The 21,081-nt window shown below is 31.3% G+C and overlaps 1 protein-coding gene and 1 long non-coding RNA gene across 5 annotated transcripts in view; one reads left to right on the forward strand and one right to left on the reverse strand.

Annotated features, from left to right (window-relative positions):
- Window positions 1-21,081, reverse strand: part of PHIP (pleckstrin homology domain interacting protein) — a 187,256-nt gene that overhangs the window by 90,596 nt on the left and 75,579 nt on the right. For all 4 annotated transcript variants that reach the window (XM_001365983.4, XM_007484241.3, XM_056818518.1 and 1 more), the window contains 6 exons: window positions 19,924-19,994; window positions 18,669-18,769; window positions 18,538-18,578; window positions 17,506-17,604; window positions 15,947-16,100; window positions 14,718-14,852 (listed from right to left, as the gene is read on the reverse strand). In XM_001365983.4, coding sequence (XP_001366020.2) covers window positions 14,718-14,852; window positions 15,947-16,100; window positions 17,506-17,604; window positions 18,538-18,578; window positions 18,669-18,769; window positions 19,924-19,994 — 601 coding nt within the window. The remainder of the gene's footprint in view (window positions 1-14,717; window positions 14,853-15,946; window positions 16,101-17,505; window positions 17,605-18,537; window positions 18,579-18,668; window positions 18,770-19,923; window positions 19,995-21,081) is intronic.
- Window positions 1-21,081, forward strand: part of LOC103094849 (uncharacterized) — an 85,877-nt gene that overhangs the window by 15,171 nt on the left and 49,625 nt on the right. The window lies entirely within an intron of this gene.

Raw genomic sequence — 21,081 nt, forward strand, 5'->3', positions numbered from 1 at the left:
GAGAAGAGAAGAGAAGAGAAGAGAAGAGAAGAGAAGAGAAGAGAAGAGAAGAGAAGAGAAGAGAAGAGAGAAGAGAAAAGAGAAGAGGGAGGATAGAGAAGACTGTCCTTTAATGGTTCAAATAGAAATGTGTATGTATGGGTGGCTTAATAAAAAGTGGTGATGATAAACACAAAACAAAGTATTGAGATTTCCTATAAGGTGCAAATGTATTTTAAAGAAAATCTCACATCTTCTACTATATATCAAGATTTTCCACAAGAAAACGACAAAAGTCAAAGAAGATTCTTGGGTATGCTACAATCAGGAAGATGAAGGAAATAGGATAAATTTCTTGCCTCTTTCAAGAATGTTGAAAGCAAATTGAAAAGTGCATGTTAAGGATTTTTAAAGATTAATGATTCAAGGAAGACAAGAGATGTAAATTTAGCAGGTAATAAGGAGTACAGAGAGAACTGAAGATTTTGAAAGCCCTTAATTTATATGATTAAAATTGTGAGCCTAATAAAAAAAGATTAATGATAAACTGTTAAAATTTAAATAAATGTTTGGCTACATGTATAAATATTTTGCAAATAGAACCCTATTCTACAACTATAAATGGGAAAAAGCCCCAGTGAACTGAGAACATCTCAGTCATGTGTCATGACATCAAATATTATTTATCTCAGTCCATTAAGTATCATCATCATTGGTGGCCAATCACACTCACATACACACACAAAATTTTAAATAAATCAAGTCTATTCACATTAATGTTTTCATGGTTTTTAAATGTAGCAAATCTTAGAAATTTTATGGTCTTCCTGGACTAAATTACTGAGGCACATGAAAATAAAAATATTGAATACCACTATCTTTCAGTATAGTGGTATAAATTTTGCATACTATACTCATAGAGTAGCCTTTACAATACTGTTTAAACAGCATCAATTCTAAACTCTGTCAAAACATGTAACTAAAAATTTCTTAAAAATTTAAAGGAAGATGTGACAGAATTCTAAAAAGCTAAGACAAAAATGAACTTATTCTTGGTCTTAGGATCAATGCCAAATCATTCTATTGTGGGTCATTTTAGTATCTTGGTATAAGTTTATGCCGAACATAAAAGTGATCTTCATTCAGTAACAAAGGTCAGTACAAATTTTAAAGTTCTTTTTTGGGAGAAAAAAAGGAGTACTAAAAGATAAGTGTACCATAAGTTTAACTGGATGGTAAAGTATTGCATGAATTCAACCTGCTTCTAAGAATCTGTTTAAGATTTTATATAATTAACAAGGTTACATTTAATATTTACGATTAGGAGGTCATTTTCATCAATTTCTCTGTGAAGCAGAGTATCGCACAAAGAATTACATACAACCACTGTCTCGTTCACTGATATTTTCATTTTAAAAATTAGCCACTTAAATTAGGTGAGAATTTCTAATACTAAGTAAGTTTCCTTTATAATTTTTATAACTTCCCTTACTCAAAATGTTATGAAAATAAATTTACCACAAAAAGGTAATGTATGGTATGACTTCCACAAGTTGCAAGATCAATTTAATTACTTTATACAATAAATTGATTTTTAAAACTATTGTTACATTATATTGGAATGACTTGTTTATATTGAATAGTAAGTTCCTGAAAAAAATTAAAAATTGACACAAGCTTATTATTATTATAATAGAATATTTGTAAAGCAGAAAGGCAGAAAATAACATTATTCTATGTAACTATTTCTCAAAGCAAATTCTAGTTATCTAACTGTAACCCTCCAAAAATTTAAAATATTTTTATATATGATATTTCATATTTCTGAATAAAGACCATGTGTAAGAAGAGCCCCCCTTCCTGCCTCTTCCATAATAAATAGCTAAGCATGAAGCAAATTCAATTAAACTAAGATTTCAATAAATCTCAGAGAAACAGTAATATTAAAGAATACTTAAAAAGTAATTATTATCTAGATGGAAGAAAAGGAAGAGGGATAAAATAATAGAAAAGAAAATGGATGTTCTAAAATATTAGACAAGTTGGCAAAAAAAGGCAATTTTCAGTAAAGAAAAACTAGGATTAGCTTTAAATAGAGTATAGAGATCCGAATATTTGAAAATTAAAATAAAGATGACCCCCCCCCCAAGTTTAAGCTTAGAGAGAGAATTTCAATGGAACTGATTTTGTACAATAAGGAAAATAATACAATTAGTGAAAAACATCTAAACACTGTGAAGATTAAGTAAAATGTTGGATAATTTTCGGAGAAGCAAGTAAAAGTGGAAAAAATTGATTTAAAGGCACAATAAAACATAAACCTAAGACTGACAACCTTAAAGTTGAGGATTAAATTGAATAACTTGTTAGAAACTATTCCTCTAAAGACCATGGACAATGATATTCTGAACAAAAGTGGAGGTAAAATTTGGGATAGTTTAAATAATTTTATTTCAGATCAAAGGAAATTGTGGTTTCTCTTCCTTACAATTATTTTAAACTAATAAAGCTTTTTTGTTTTTAATGGTGCTATCCTTTCATTCCAATTTTTAGGGAGAAAAATCTAAAAATTTTCTAATGAAATTGCAATTTTATTAAGAAAAACAAAAGCACATCCTGAAGAAATGACAGAAAACTTAACTGGGAAAATAACAATTGCTCTTTAAGAATCTTTTTTTTAATATAAAAAGATACCCCAGATTTATTTCAATTAGGTTCGTTCAACAAGAAAATGCCATATAGAAATTGATTCCTTAGAAAAATATAATTGATAAGATAAAGGATATTTTGCTTATATCTACTTCTTTTAAAATTAATATTCTATAATTTTATATAAACATGGTGTCCTTCCAACTGAACACTAATGTAGAAGGAAAAATGGACACTTCTATGTCATTTGTAGCATGTTTTCAAAGGAATCCACAAAATTAGTCAAATATCTAATGCTCGAAAAAGGTTAAAAAAAAACAAACCCATTATTCTGCTATCTATTCATGAAAATAATTGGGCCTAACCTCTCTCCTGACTATAAGATTACCATTTGCTAAATGAGACTTTTCTACTTAGATAGCCTGCTGTTACCTCAAATTAAAAATGCACCTAAAATTTTCTAAATTGCCTCTCAGATTAATAAAACCATAACTATTCAAGTTCTACTGAGATATGAAATAAGGAATTGACTGTTCTTTTTCTCTGCCTAACATATTCAGTCTCCAAGTTTTTTCAAATTTTCCTTCATAATTTCTTTTATAAGATTTCCTTCTTTTGTATTAGTACTTATTGCCAAAGGCCATCATCTGACTAGATTATTATTCATCTCTCCTGCTACAAGTCATTCCCTTCCAATCTATTCTAAAAACCATCAGATTCATTTCTTAAAATATTACTGTTATCGTGTCACTCCATTGCTCAAAATCTTTAAAAATCCTTCTATTATTAAATCAAACCCCTTAACTTGACATTTGAGTCGTTCTAAGATCTCTTCCTAATCACTCAATGAACACTTATTAAATATCTAGTTTTTTCCAGTCTTATTTTCCGTTAAACCTCTACCAATTTCCATTCCAAGTCTTTTGAAACAATCTCCTGACTTGAAATTTCACACTTAACCATTTTTATGCTTATATTGCCCACCTCTAATTACTTTCCCATTTAAATAATATTTTGCTACCCTCAAGAAATAGTTCAAAGCCTACCAACTCTATGTATCTATTCTTAACACTCCCACCCGAAATGATTTTTTTCTTCCTTGAGATTGTTAATACTTACTGTTTCAATTAGTTGGCATTTTGTTAATGCCTTTCATTATTATTTTTCATATCTTATCTGTATAACTTAAGTCTTAAGCTCCTGGAGGGCAGTGATTTATTTTCTAGATCTATAATTATTTTCTCTAGCACTTACTACAGTGTAGTCATATAATACTTTAAGGTTGACTAAATAAGTGATATCATAATTTAGAAGGATTTCTTCATCAAATAATTTACCGCAGAATTGAACTATTGAGCACTAAATATTCAGTAAGATAAACTGTTGTAACTACAATATGGCAGAGCAATATGGCAGTATCAAATATCTAAATATTTCAAGGTGTTTTACGGTCCTGAAAGATTTGTTTACAGAACTTAGATTTACTTGGAAGCAGAGAATGTCATGAGAAGTCTAAAATTTGTGTTTAGAAGAAATAAAATGAAGGACCAGAAGCATCAGAGAGGCTTCTCACAATCTGAGACTATGAATATAACTAGAGTATCTAAATAGAGAAGAAAGAATAACCCTGAACCTGTGATTTTAGAAATTGGGGTTTTTAAATGTTTTCTTTAGATAAATATAGGAGCAAATACTTGAAATTAAAGTAGAGGACACACTGGAGAACATGGCAATTTCAGAAATGTGCAGGTGCAAAAATTCTGAGTGGTGATTGGCAGCCTCTGCTTGATCAACACGTTGCAAGGAGAAACTCATAGTTCTGGATTAGTGGACACTGGAACATTTACAAAATAATCTCAAGTAAAAAAAAAGGTTAAGTGAACAATTACAAAAATAAGTAAAAAAATATTTTTAAAGAAATAAAAATGTTATTTGGAATTCACCCATGAGACAAAGAAAATGAAGCAGTACCATCTTTGAGTAAAAACCCATATCACATCAGGTATTAAAATAGTTCATAATTAAAACCAAAATTAAACATGCATGTAATAAAACTTCTGCCTAGAACAATAACATACATGAAAAAGAATCAATAAGAGAATAGGCATCTCTGATATTTCAATTACTGCATAATAGTATTGACTATAAAAAATTGAACTATAGAAATTTGAACAGTGTCCAAAGAATTCTTTATCTTGTTTTCCCACCTATACCAATACAATCATGGATCTTTTGAAGTATTAAAATAACTTTCATCACTGCTTCAACTTAATAAGAAATGATAGAATACTTTTCAATTATAGTTTAGTGTCCTTTTTAAACTTATTTACAAAGCTAACAGGAACCACTGTAAGAAATAAAAGGACTAAACTAAGTATTTTCTTTGTTAGAATTCTAGTAAGTTACCTTTGTCAGTTACTTAGACATTTACCTTTAAAAAAAGAGTACTTTAAATGTTTTCAATTTTATCTCAAGATAAATGGTGACTCATTTTAAAACCAATTGCTCTTAGAAAAAAACTACATGCTTTAAGCACCTAACATATAATTATCATCATCTTACCTCTACCTCTTAGTAAAATAATAGATCTGCCATTTGATCTTAGAGTAAGTTATTCATTTTCACATTTACAGAAAGTTATACCTGACCCACTACTAGTTTGATTGGAATACTTATGAGGATGAAAATCAACGTGTGAAATATTATACTTCACATAATAAAAATATTGTGTACATATAAGCAGTAGCAACTTTAAAATCATATATGGGGTGGAGTGTGTGTGTGAGAGAGAGAGAGAGAGAGAGAGAAAGAGAGAGAAAGAGAGAGAGACAGAGAGAAAAAAGAAAGTGAAAGAGAAAAAAAGAGCGAGAGTGAGAGAGCACACAGTTAGGTTGCAGAGTGCTGGGCTTAAAGACTTATCACCAAGAGTTCAAATCTGGCCTCAATTTCTTCATCTGTAAAATGAGCTAGAGAAGAAAATGGCAAACTACTCTAGTAGATTTGCCATCTAAACCTCAAATGGAGTCACAAAGAGTTGGAAATTACTGAAATATATATGTGCTTTTTTTGTGAGGGAAGGGAAGTTATTTTAGGATTCAAGTCTTTTAAACTGACTAATAACCATTTTAATTCACCAGCCTTAGCAAACTAATTGGAATTGGGAAGGAACTGTGACCCTTTAAAAAATGACCTCAAAAAATTATCTTCACATAAAAGTCATACTCATACTTACAAGGGGAAAAAAGCATACTAACACATCCATTAACAAATCCCCTTAGAATGAAGATCCATTAATTCTAAACTGTTCAATTAAAAAAAAATACCCCCCTCCCCAATACCAAGTCTTTTAGTCTGAAGTGGAGCTGACTACCTTTGTGGTTAGGATATGCTCAGTGCACAGCTTCCATTTGACAACTTACAGAATATGGGGCTAATCCTATATCAAACTAGTCTCCAAATCTTGTCTTCTCCCAGTTTCCTCTCTATTCTTCATTTTGATGGACAAATTTTCCCTCATTTTTCATGTATGTCTTCCTATTCTTAATCCCTTTCAACCACCAAAACTTAGATCTGATAAATTTATACTTTTTATTAACTTAAATCAAGTCATATTAATCTTCACCAATGAATATTTTAAGCCTATTATCTCCAACACACAAAAAAATGTCCTTCTCTTTAAGAAAATCCAGCCACTAGTAAGTAAATAGGACATGTTTAGGGGCAGAGAATAGGGTAGGAGAAATAAAGTCCATTTAATATACTATATACTTAGTACATTATACTAAATTTAATCTGTTAGTTCTAACCTGATCACAGAAAAACTGATTTAAGTTTTTTAAAGCAGGGATTCTTTAACTGGGATCTAGGGATGGATTTCACAGATAAAGAAAAAAATTGCATTTTATTTTCACTAACCTTTGAAATTTCTTTCAATTATTCAAAGACAATATTCTGAGAAGGGACCTACTATACAAAAAAATGTTTAAGAACTTTGGTTTTAGATAGCTTAGAAGTTGGGAGATGGACTATAATCTCTTAACTTTTTGCTACTCTGGGTAGGCTAGAAGTTACTAAGGATTTTAAAAATGTCATCACCATCTTAATTCTCACCTTGCACTGGCACAGGTCCCTTGTTTCCTATATTTTCCCCCACTCTCACCTCAATCTTTCCTGAAACATTTTGGAATCTCTCCAGTGGTCCCTTTTATGTCTAAGATTAAATACAAAAACCCATTTGATTTTCAAAACCCTTTATGATCTAACACCCTCCAGTCTTCTTACACCTTAGTAATTCTTCTTTTTTACCCTGTAATCAGTGACAGTGGCCTCCTTTCAGATTCCTGTATAAGATAGTCCATCCCACAACACTCATCATTTTCACTGTTCTTCACACCTAGAATTCTTTCTCTTTTCCCTGCCTTTCTGCTCTACTAAAATCCTAAAATTCCCAGCTAAAATTTCACTTGTGCAAGAAGGCTTTCTTGATCCCTCTTAATGCTAAAATCTTCCTACTGAGATTGTCTCCAGCTTTTTCCTTGTTTGCATGTTTCTTCCCCCATTAGACTGAGTGCCTTGAAAGCAGACTTGTTTTGCCTTTTTATTCCCAGCATATTAATTATTAATAAATGTTTGTTGGGTTAAAGTCATTTTCTTATCCTCTTCTACTTCTGCCCCTAATTCATGGGTCTATAGTATATATTATGCATTTTGGCAGCCCATGACATTAATTTTAATATTTAAATGAATTACATAAATCTATTTTTTCCTTATGAGCAGGAGAGAAGGGCAGATATCACAATATTTTTCTTTCTGTCTTAGAATAAATACTAAGTATTAGTTCTAAAGCAAAAGAGCCATAAGGGCTAGGCAACTGAAGTTAAGTGACTTGCCCAGGGTCATACAGGTAGTGTCTAAGACCAGATTTGGACCCAGATTCGCCCAACTCTAGTCCAGGTTCTCTATTCACTGTGCCACCTAGTACATTAATGTTTAATTTCTATATGATAAAAATTTACTTTATCAGATGACTCAGAATGCATTTTTATTACTATGTTACTTGTCTCTAGTAGTTCTGATAAAAAAGTACACGATGAGAACGCCTTGTTTATTATTACAAGTACTGTTGAAATTTAATATCTACATTTTTCTTATTAAGTCCACAGAACTTGATATAAAATGAGCAAGGAAGAGCGAAAAGAGGGATGACTAAGATACACCAAAATTTGTTTAGGTTATCTTCAGTACATACAGACATAGGTTATTATCAATTATTTTATAGATACCTTCATACACCTGAAATATTTTACAAATTTGCTCATATACCTAGAGGTCTGCTTATGATCTTTGAGATTATGTAGACCATTCTCATTTTATAGAGGAGGAAACTGAAAGAATCAAGTCATTGAGTCACTACAGTGGTTTTCAGAGATCTAGGAATGCTTTAAGGTTCTCAAAGTCAGGGGGAAAGTAAAAAGCAAAATAAATGAGAAATCGCATGTTCTCCTCTATATCAAGGGTAACTAAAAAATTATTAAATTTAGCAAATAGAGACAACCAAGGCCTCCTCAAAGAGGCCTTAAAATCTTATAATATTAGTTTTAAACTTATCAATTTAAGGAACTTAATATCTGGTTAATATACAATTAAAAATTTGAGATTAGAACAGTGGATTGGAGAAAAGTATTTTAATATAAACTTAAATGTTCATATAGAAATGTGGAACCACAATATTTAAATGACTTAATTTACTGTTCCCATTAATAACAAATATGTTATTTGTTATTAAAATATAATATTTTGTAGCTGAAATTTAGTATTCAGAGGGAATACTAAACTAATAGGGGATGAATCTCTTAATTCTAAAAGATGAAGTAGGAAATAAAGAATATAATCTCTATAATAAACTCTTTAAATTCAAATACCAAAATATTATGTAATATTTATGTAAGAGGTTTTACAAAACACTTTACATATTATCTCTTATTTTAGTCACAAAGTGAGTAAAATAATCTGATCAGTGTCATACAATTAAGTGTCAGAGGCAAGAACTGAACAGAGGCCTTTTAGAACACTGATGTCATAATTTATGTATTTCCCTACATTTTTTTCTAAAGGATATTTTTAAAAGTGATTTCACTAAAATTTGTTTTTATAAAAAGTCATTATTCGACATTCAAACTATTTGACAATAACTAACTAAATGGCACATTTGGGACTAAAATTTTCTAATATTAAAATCTTTAATAAGAATATGTTGAATACATTATAATGGACAAAGAACAAAATAACCTACTTCTTCCAGCAAAAAATGTATCAAACTTTTATTAATGTTTTTGTAACTTACTTGCTCTTTATAAAAAATGGTAATAAGTTAGAAATTTAAAAACAAAGGCTGCAAAAATGTAAAAGAAAGGGCTTCTAAGAGGCCACAATTCAGAAGACAGAGTAGCTTCAGTCTAGATACAAAATGTTTCTGAAAATGTTTCTATATAAAATCTCCCTTACAGAAATAAATGGCACTTGGAAGTACCAAATTAGAAATTAGATTTGAAATGAGCAGAGTGGTCAGGTATTGATTTTGTGAAATAGGTAGCTGTGAGTGCTGAAACTTACTTTATTAAACACTTCAATACTTCACAGTGCTATAATTTCAATGTGGAGATGTTCCTCCTTCCACTGACACAGATAGACTATGATGATGAGCCCTTTTGAACTTATCAAGGACAGCTGAATGATAAGTGTTTGCTTTTAATTTATTGAATAGGGTTCACAGAATCAGAATTGGAAGAAGCTTCAAGAGTTCATCTAGTTCAATTTCTTCATTTTACAAAACACATGGTGATTCCCACCCCCTTTCCATTCCCTTTTTTTATCTTACAAGAAATGGAAGACCATGAGGAGGAAAATGAGAATAGATTTTGCCTATTTTAAAATTGATTTAACAGATCCCTTATGAGATAATCTGATATCAACACTGCTGATCAAATGTACATACAAATATCTTCATGTATGTAGGTACATTCATCTGGGTTCTCTCCTTGGTTGTATCTTTGTGACAGGCTTAGAAAAAAAATATTATTCAGATATATATACTATGGGAATTTTATAAGGAAGGATATTACTGTGACTTTCTTACCTCACTGGAGAAAGCTTTGAGCCTAATTCTTCTCTTTGCCACACAGGGAGTGAACAAAGGGAAATGAGCTTAGTTGTATACCCTTAACAGGACCTCTTCTCATTCTTTAGAATAATTTTTAGCTCTGTCTGGCTATACACAGTACATGGGGCACTGGGTCTGGAATCATGATGACTTGAATTTCAACTCAGCTCCAGATACTTGCTGGTTATGCGACTCTGAGCCAGTCGGTTAACTTGTATCTACTTTAGTTTCTTCTGTAAAATGGATATAATAAAAGGACCTATGCACCTTAGGTAGTTGTCAGAATAAAATGAAATAATATTTTAAAAGTACTTTACAGACTTTTAAGTGCTTTATAAATGGTGACTATGTATTATTGTATTTTTTGAGATTGCCCCCCCAATTTCATTAAAATAAGCACAAGGAAAAAGCTGTTAATGCATACACTGAGACTAGAAGATAATGAAAAGGAAGACACTAGACTTTATATTTCACCTCCTGCCTTGCAAAGAGAAGTGGTCATATTATTTGCATTAGGGAAGAGGGACCCTTGGTAGGGTATATATTCTTTACTTTGTTAGAAAAAAAGAACTCATGGGGTTATCCCTAAAAGATGGGAGGATGTTATCCTGTAAAAAATCACTAAAGCATTTTGTAAATATTAAAATGGTAAATAATTACACCATGGTAAAATGACAGACCATGAACCTCTATCTGTTGAAATAAACAAAAGATATGTACAACCATTTCCTTCTTCAATACAATAATGAATTCACTAAACAAAGAAGACAAAACAGAATAATGAAAGAAAAAAGTAAATGTTCATCCCAAATACTTAGATTAGGTTTACAAATATATTTCTAAGCATTACAAAAATATTCTCAACACTGACAATAAGGGTGAGCAAAAAGGTACGGGACAGAGCCACTTTGAAATGGTATTTTTAAACTATGAATGTTTTAAGATTATAATACACATGTACATGCAAACAAATCTCACACATAATGCATATATTTTATTTGGGAAACTGAAGAGATTTAAAACCCATCCACAGTTTTGATGAACACATTTGTATTACTTTATTTAATTCATATGCGTTAATGAGAGACAATCAAAAGATTAAGGAATAAATTACTTTTAGAAAACTCTTGTGCACATATGTGGTCTAGAAAGTAGATTAAAGGTTGAAAAGAATTATGACAGCTTTTTTCTACTACTATATTACTACAATGAGGTTGCCAGATATGTTCTTTCTTATCTGGGAGTAAGAACTAACATTGATAATGAGCCTTACATGCCTTAAAGCACTATTATGCATATTACTTCATTTTATTCTTACCACAACTCTGTGATGTGGGGTATTATTATCATTTCCATTTTACAAATGAAGAAATTGAATTTAGGAGACCAGGGCCTGGTCCAGAGAGATGAGATAAAGATTAGGACAAGAATGAAAAAGTAGGAAGGTAAGCACAAAAGGAGCAAGTAAGGCACCCTACATTATGATTTGATAGGAACATGAGGGCTCAAAATTCTCAGGTTAAATCCAAGTATAAGGTAGAGATACATTATTGATAACAACTAGACATGTGTTCATCCATAATATTCACTCAATTTAATAAACATTTATGGGCTTACTATGTGATAAGGCAGTGTGTTGAACATGAATAAAACAGTCCCTGCCCTTGAGAAGCTTATGAGGAGATAGAGTACAGGAAAATTTGGAGCTAAAAGCAATTTCAAAGGCCTTCCAGTTCAGTGACTTCATTTTTTGGATGCAAAAATTTCAATCTGGCTCCTCTAACTCCAGAGTCAGTATACTTACATAGCCTATGTGAAATAATTTCAACTAGAGGTCTCGTGTAAGAGTTCATGTAGGCAGTGACACTTGTTTTATATTTTGAAAGAAAATAGGGATTCTATGAGGACATGATAAAAATGGGAATATATTCCATATATAGGGGCTCACTTATGCAAAGGCAGATGCTAGAGATTTACTGTCACATATGAGGAAGAGATTTCAGACCAGATTGATTAGAATAAAGTACACAGAAAGAAACAGTATAGCACAGGTCTGGAAAGGTGAGAATCAGATTGTGAAGGGCTTTAAATGCCAGGCTGATTATTTCTTATGTTATCCTAGAGGTTACAACAGGGAGCCATGAAAGATTTTTGAGTATGGGAGCAATATGATCAGATGTTTTAGGAATATCAATTTAGTAGCTGTGTGGAGCATGAATTGTAGAAGGCAATGTATGGCTAAGGGAAGAAAAATCAGGAAGACATTGTAATGGTCTGATTGAAATGATGAGGATCAAAAAAAGAATAGACTTTCTTAGTGGAGAAAAGGGTAAAAAAGCCTAGTATGCTATGGTTCCTGACTCTTAACCTAAAAATATTCTTTTACACTCCATTAATATCATCCTTTTAAAAAGCTTATAATATTAATTTGAAAACTGATATTTGACTTGAACTTTATCACTTACCATATTGAGGATAAAGGTCTAACCAAACGGTTATTTTAAAATGAATTTAAAATGAATAAAACCTCTCTCTTAGAACTTTTTCACCCCCTATCTCACTAGACCAAAATAATTTGTGTTAAATGGTCACAAAAAAGAATTTGATGGCAGATAATTGTTTTTCATGGCCATTATACTACCCAAATGTCCAAGCCAAATTTTATTTTCATTAAATTATTGTGCAAAATATATAGGCCACAACATCTTAAAATTCATCCTTTAGATGACATTGTTTTGGTTAATATATGAAAACTTCCTAGAATTAAAATAGAAATTTTCCCACACTTTCAGTGAAGGTAAAAGATTTGTTAAAATTAAGAAAGTTAATTTTGTTAAAAATAAGGAAGTAGGGGGAAAAAAGGAAGTTTAAAAAAGTGATTAGACTATGAAAAGACTTGGCAGAATCCCAATGGATGTATGTTTTCTAAATGTTTTAGAGAAGGGTAGAGATTTATTGCATAAAAGTATGTATAAATGTAGGTCCAGTGGTTTCATGAACCAAAAATATTTAAATAAAATGTCAAAATCAGGAGAAAGGCTCTCAACTTGAGGAAAGTACAAATCTCTTATGCAAAAATATAGCTTAAAAGTAAATATCTATTTCATTGAGGTTTTTTTTCTAAACCCTTACCTTCCATCTTAGAATCAATACTATGTATTGGTTCCAAGGCAGAAGAGTAGTAAGGGCTAGGAAATGGGGAATCAAGTGATTTGCCCAGGGTCACAGTTAGGAAGTAACTGAGGCCAGATTTGAACCCAGGACCTCCCATCTCTGGGTCTGGCTCTCAATCCACTGAGCAACCCAGCTGTCCCCATTGAGGTTTAACATACTTAAGAAGTAATTAGTCCTTCAGCAGTGAGAAGCTGATTTTTTAATGATTATATTCAGAAGATTAAAACATATTTTTGGATGTATATTTTAAGTATTCTATTTTTGTTTAGTCATTTTTCAGTTCTGTCCAACTTTTCATGAAAAATTTGGGGTTTTCATGGCAAAGATACTAGAGTGGTTTGCCATTTCCTTCTTCAGCTCATTTTCAGATGATGAAATTATAAACAGGGTTAAGTGACTTACCCACGGTTATATTGCTAGTAAGTGTCTGAAGCCAAATTTGAACTCTCAAAGATGAATCTTCCTGACCACTACTACATTTCTAATAAATATTGACTACAATACCACCATCTCTGTTTCTTCCCTGAACATTTCCCACTCATGTTTCAGAATTCTCCAAATGTTTCCTCCCTCATTCTTCTAAGATACCTATTTTTTCCAATGATGAAACTTAAGTTTATGCATAATATAGTTATATACTTTAATACTTCAAAGATCCATGATTTTGTCAGTGTGGGCATTCCCCACCCATTGATGCATATTCCAAACCCTGTGAAACCCTCCACCTCAAAAAAAGTTGTCACCCTGTAATCAACCTGATGAAAAGTCTCTCTGAATTTAGCTATGCTGCTATGCTGACCCTTTAAATAGTAGACATAATCACAAAACCATGAAAATCACAAACTCATAAAAAAGCCCTTTCTTCTTGGTAAGGCATTCCAGAGCTTGCATTCTAATGACATGACTTAAGTGCATCCTGCTGATTTAGGTTTCAGAGTAGGAAGCCAGAAGCATAATACAGATTAGATTTATTGTTGAATATGGACGCATAAAAGACCTGGGAGGTTCAATTTCCATAGAGAAAAATTACTAGCTATTTAACTGTAGGCAAGTCACTTAAGTTCTTAATGCCTCAGTTTCCTCATCTATAAAATGGCGTTAACAGAAGTAGTAGCTACCTAACAATTTACAGTTTTAGAGGCCCATTTTAAGAAAACTGAAAAACAATATTGTGCACTAAGCAAACCTTAAAACAATACATACACTGCAATTATTAATCATTCAGTAGAATGTAAGCTCTTGAGGGCAAAAATGATTTCAATTTGGAAGTTCTGGCCCCAGCACTTAATGATATCTTATACATGGTTAAATGCTTATGTTTCTTGAATAAACACTGAAAACTAAACTACTAACCATAACATGTAGGCATAGTACAAAATGCTTTGGTTTAATCAATTGGACCTGGAAAGATTTTAATTTAAATTTTCCACACAAGAAAGTTTTCATTGTAAGATGAAAATAAAAACTATATCTACTAAAGTGGAAAATGGTGAAGTAAAAATTATGAAGCTGAAATACTCCAGGAAAAAATATTGACTAACTAGTGTTTAAGATATATGAATTTCTTTTTTAAGTTCTCTAAAATACCTCAAAAATATTAGGGCCCAAAACTACATCTATTTTTTATGACCAATTTTAAATGAACTTCTTTTGCACTATGTAGAATGCCAGCAGTTAGAAAACACTAAAATTTTAAATATGATAAATGCACACACACACACACACACACACACATATAAAAGGCATAAACAATTACCATGTTGAAATAAGAACGAATTTTGGCTCCTCTAGCAAGGTCCCAAACTATCACATTTCCATCATGGCCAGCAGAAAAGAGAACTCTAGGATCAAATGGGTGTGGTTCAAGAACAAATACTTCATCTTCATGGCCCTGAAAAATTTATTTTTCAAGTTAAAACCACTGACAAAGCAAAAATTAGTATTATAATACTAATAAAAAATATTTTACAATAATTCTGGAAATTATTTTTTTATAAATTTCTTCAAATTTATTTGTCAAAATGATTACCCCAAATACTAAGTTAACAATCAATCAATCAATATTTGTTAAACCCATTAAGCAGGCAAAAAGCTAAGTGCTGAAGATATGAAAAGGCAAAAGACAGTCCCTAGTCCTCAAAGAAACTGCAATTTCAAGAAGACAACATACAGATACATCTCAAATACAGCAAGATATATACAGATCAAAAAGGAAATAATTAACCAAGTAAGGGCAATAGAATTAGAATTAAAACTAATTTAAAAGGGACAGCTAGGTGGCTCAGTGAATACAGAGCCAGGCCTACAGACAGGAGGCACTGAATTCAAATATGACCTCAACCACTTCCTAGCTGTGACCCCAGGCAAGTCACTTAACCCCTATTGCCTAGCCCCATACCACTGTTCTGCCTTAGAACCAATATATAGTTTTTAGTTTAAGAGAGAAGGTAGGGGCTTGAAAAAAAAAAAAGCCTAAGTTAAAATGATATAAATGGTCGAAGTCAGGCATCAAATAATGATGTATGGCCACATTGTCAAATTTGAATAGAAAGAGCAGACACTAAACCATACCTAAGGATCCCTGTGGACAAATATAGACTTAGAAAACCACATATTAAAACTATCTATGTTTTACTGTATTTTTATTTATTTTGTTAAATATTTCCTAATTACATTTTAATTTGATTTAGCCACAATTAGAACTGTATATTTGACACCTCTCATGTAGGGGAATATTTCTTTAATGGTTACCCAAATCAATAAATACCTAGAAATGACAGTAGCATATCACAAAAGGGTTATTTTTAAAACTTTCTTTAAAGTTTTAATTCCCACTATACTAAACGTCTAGAAATAGGCTTTAGAAGTGCAGAGTAAAATTTATATTTGTTTCCTTGCTGATGTGTTGTTTATCATTTTAAAGTCAATTTAATAAGCTAATTTAATAGTTATTTATTAACTTAAAAATTTGAAGCTTTTTCTTACCATGAGTACATGAATAAGTTGGCCAGTATAAGAATTCCAGACTTTCAAGGTCATATTATTAACTGCAGTGATAACAGTGTTGTCATGACGGTCCCATGCTACCATAGTTACTTTCAATTTTGTGATTTTGTCTTCTACTCCTTGCAAATTTTGTCTGAAAGTAATAGAAATATTATTTTGATAAAATGTTTTTCATTAGGGAAAAATATTGGTAGAACAAAAATTTGAGTTTTATTATTTGTTATTACCAAAAATGAACACTATTATTTAGTAGTAATCATGTTGAAGAAAAAGAGCTACTTAGAATTAAGTTAAAAAAATTGCAATTGTAGTTCAGCAGATTTATCATTGACTTTATGACCTTTGGAAAATTATTTGTTTCCCTCTGCACAATCCCCTGCAGAAAAATTATAAGATGTAAAATACAAACAAGAGCATTTGAGTTAGATACATTAAGACTGTGATAGAGAAAAACTATTGATTTATATCAAATTATCCCATTATTTTAAGCAAATTAATTTAAAGGGTTCTCCACAAATCAAAGAAACAGCAGTAGAAATTTCAATTAAAAAATCACTGCAGGGGGCAGCTGGGTAGTTTAGTGGATTGAGTCAGGTCTAGGGAGGGGAGCTCCTAGGTTCAAATCTGGCCTCAGACACTTCCCAGCTGTGTGACCCTGGGCAAGTCACTTAACCTCCCATTGCCTAGCACTTACCACTCTTCTGCCTTGGAACCAATACACAGTATTGACTCCACGACGGAAGGTAAGGGTTAAAAAAAAAAAGTTACTGCAATAACCTTTGTAAGAGGGAATATGGGCCTAAATCATGCTGGTAGCTAGAGGAATTATAAGGAAATGGCCAAATGCAAGAGATGTTGTGAAGGTAGAAATGGAAAAGATTCAGAAAATGATTATGTGGGGTGAGGTCATTAGTTCCAAGTTTTAAAACTAAAAGAAACCTTTAACATCATACAATCAAGTCTTCCCATTTTAGAGGTGAAAAACTCAAAGACAAAGGATGGTTAAGCAACTTAGTCACATAAGTGGCAAAGCTGGAATTGAAATTCAGACCATCTGCATCCAGAATGAGCTTTCTTTCCATTTCATCATTTGATGATGTTGTTACTTAAGTTATTCAGTCGTTTCTTAACTCTTCATGACTCCATGAACCATAATGTCTATGGGGTTTTTCTTAGCAAAATAATGGAGTGATTTGCCATTGCCTTCTCCAGTGGATTAAGGCCAAAAGAAGTTAAGTAACTTGCCTAGAGTCAAATAGCTATTAAGTGTGTCTCAAGATAGATTTGAACTCAGATCTTCTGGACTCTAGGTCCAGGGCTCTCTCTATTCACCAAGCCACCTAGCTAAATATAGTTTTGGGGAGAAAACTTTCATTAGAAACCACAATTTATGGACACATTCCATTCCACTTCAGCTAGCTTAATCATCACAGAGGTTTTTCTTGAATCAATCCTGGCATTACACATGAAATCTACTCTAACCAGTAAATCATTTAAATGAGCTAAACCTAAACAATTCTTCAAGTCTAATAGCTTACCCTGATGGACGGGTAGCCATATCTAACAAAATACTCTTCCACTCTCTTCTCTTATACTGCCAAATTCGAGCTGTTCCATCACGACTCCCACTTACAAACCTATTGAGAGAAAAAGATAAAAAATAGTTTAAGCATTTATTTTCCTGACTTCTATTCTATAAAAAATATTCACACATATCTCTTCCCTGACATACATTTGTAACATTAACAATTAAAAAGTACCTAAAATTATTCCTTAACTTTTTTGGAAACAACTGATATTCAACATTTGTTTTCCTAACTTTTAATGTATCTGTTGGTACCAGTAGTCAGGACCAAAAAATCAAGCTTCAAAGAATATTGGATGGAGCAAGCAACATTATTCTGCACTAAATCTTCTATAGTTCCTGGGGTCAGAAACGAACATCCAATGCAATCTACATCTTCATTACTTACTTGCCAATAATGAATGTGGCAGTAAATATTAATCACCACTATAGGTTTTCAAATAATATTATAACTTTTTCTCCACCTTTATATAAGTCATCTTGTAAAGGTAATATATTCGGTAAATCTCAAATTCATATTAAAAATAAATATTTTCTTTTTTCCAACACCATATAAAATAGACATTCATAAGCAAACAGATCTTTTCAAGTTTCAGTGTAACTTAGACATGTAATTTTTATTTTAGATTTTAAATCAACAAGAACTATTGACTCACCTTATACAAAAACATAAAATGTTTTTCTTCAAAGGCTAGCTTAAAAAGATTTAATTATTTTTTCATTTCCCATATGGACCTACAATTTCATCAAGGTAAGGAATATGCAGTGTGGAAATTTTTTCACTGATGCAGATCCCAAAGACAAGGGTGATTAATAGTCTTTCTAGCACTACAATAAAAGCCTTTCTTTCTTAAGGCTACTCATTCTGATCAACACAAACATCAAATAATTTCAAAGAGGATTTAAAGCTTTTTGTTTTCTTTAAACAATTTCACTGCTTAAAAATTAGGAATATATTCATTAAAAAAAATGAAAATTTTCTTACCTACTACTAGTGTTTGAAAACTGAATGCTGTCAACTTTGTCCTATAAATTAATGAAAGAAAAAAAGAGCTGAATGTTAACTGCCAAAGACATTTTTCATTAAATCAGGTGATTTATTAAAGTAATACTTACAGTATGAAATTCCAGTTCTGATATTTTCTCTGGCTGACCTGATCCAAAATAATAAACTCTAATGATATGATCTGTACTTCCTGTGGCGAGAAACATTCCACCTATCAAAGGATCCAATAAATGTCTTAATTTAGTTTTACAACCTTTAAAAATTAAGATTCTAAAATTCTACAAATAACATCAGAACCTTCATGGGCCTAAATTTCTTTTTGAACAATTCTTAATGAATGTTTCAAAATTTAACATTATTTACAGATCAAATGGTTAAAAGGGATTGAATAATCTTTTAATCTTACTAAACATGAAATTCAAGTTGTCCTAAATCCCTAATCTCAGTAATACAAGAATCTTGTTCATTCTATGCTAATTACAAGGAAGACAAAAGTAGAACTATAAGCAGATTCTAAAAATCATAAAGAAAAGCTTTCTTTATATCAGTTAACATATTTACTAAAATTCCTAAATTCTGACCTTTCTAAAGTACAACTGGAATGTATTTAAACTGAAGTCTGAACTTTACAAGATAGATTACATCTTGTATACCACCTAAGTCTAAAAGAGTATGCAAAAAATTAGTAAATAGCAACTGGAATACTCCCTTAAGAATTATAAATGTCTATACTATTTAGCTATAAAATACTTCCAAAGTTCCAATGAAAGAATTCAGTCCTTATGTTTTAAATTATTTTCTTATGATACAAATGTTGTTACAACCATCTAAAATCAAAGTTTTAATCTTTTCTTTTTATATTTGATTAATATTGAACTTTGTGCATGCTTTTTTGCTTTAATATTATTTTATTTTAAACCCTTACCGTCCATTTTAGAATCAGATACATATGTATTGGTTTTAAGGCAGAAGAGGGTATATGGGGGTTAAGTGACTTGCCCATGGTCACATAGTTAGGAAATGTCTGAAGTCACATTTGAATCCAGAACCTTCTTTGTCTGGGCTTGGCTCTCAATTCACTGAACCACATCACAGCCTCCTTAAAGGAAAAATCCCAATAATCGAAACACATAACTTGAATTAGCAAATAATTTTAAAATGTCCTGAATTCTTTTCATTCATCTCAGTTCTCCACTAATGCCTTTCCTCCATCCCAATGAGAAAAAAAAAGATAAAAAAATTTTACCAATATAATATTATGAATCTCATTGCAAATTCTTAAAAAAAGAACCAACCAACCAACCAACCAACCAACCATTTTAAATAGGTAAAAGTGGAGGGAAAAGCTAAGAGAGAACATCCTACCAGCACTAAAAGACGAACAGATCATTTGGACTCCAGGTCGAGGACGTTCTGTAAATTTTGTGGGTCTTTGACTATAATGTAAAAAAAATAGAAAGAATTAAAAATTATCATCCTAAAGGGATCAGTAATATCAGAAATAGTCTTAGGTTTCAAAATAAGAACAGAAGAACAAAAATCAAACAAGAAGTAACAGATGGCTGCCCATTTATAAGCAATTTAGAATCATTAGGCTTCATGATTGGATTTTTTTAAAATCTTGCAACTGATGTTTTTAGGAATTCCTGATTATACAGTAAATTTTGCCATAATCATTCACCAAGAATGACTCCAAGGTCACTGGCAAAATAAGACACATGATTTATTGGTTATGTTCATTTTTAATCAAATGTGACAGGTTCTTCGTATGCCATATTGGAACTATTAATGCACTAACACACTAAAGCAACTGGAAAACTACCATTTTTTAAATGGAAAAGGCCATTTAAGAAGATTATCTTTTAAATTATTTTTCTTTCTTTTTTTTATCTGAAGATGAACATTGAAAAGATAACACTTGTGATAGGGCTAGTCTCCACACCACCCCAATTTAGAAAGGATCCTTAAAACTTTTTTTTTTAAAAAATGCACAGACCACCACATAAGGAAATCTATTAAGAGACAAGGAAAGCTTTAAATGTAATAAGATGAATTTATTATGTCCTTTAAAACAAAATAAAACTATACAGTTTTGGAAGCAATTTGTATTTTCATATAGATATGTATGTATATGCACAAACATTCCTTTTTTGTTCTACTTTATAGATGAAAGTAATAATGACAACTAACATTTATAAGAATTTTAATATGTGCCAGGTAGTTTGCTAACTGATTTACCATTATTAACTCCTTTAATCCGCACGACAACTCTGGGAAAAGGGTGTTATTATTATCATCCCTATATTACATGAGATAAAACTGAGATTAAATAATTTGCCTACAGTCACATAGCTAGTAAATGACTAAGATCAAATTTGAAAGCAGTTCTTCCTGACTTCCAGGGCTGGCATTCTATCCATTATACCACCTAACTTCTTTTTTTGGAGTTGATTAAATTTGAAATGAAAAAAAAATTGAAGACTATCTTTTATTAAAGGCTTTTTCTTCTTGTCATTATAAGAG

Source organism: Monodelphis domestica, chromosome 2, assembly GCF_027887165.1.
Source record: "Monodelphis domestica isolate mMonDom1 chromosome 2, mMonDom1.pri, whole genome shotgun sequence".
Classification (NCBI taxonomy): Eukaryota; Metazoa; Chordata; class Mammalia; order Didelphimorphia; family Didelphidae; genus Monodelphis; species Monodelphis domestica.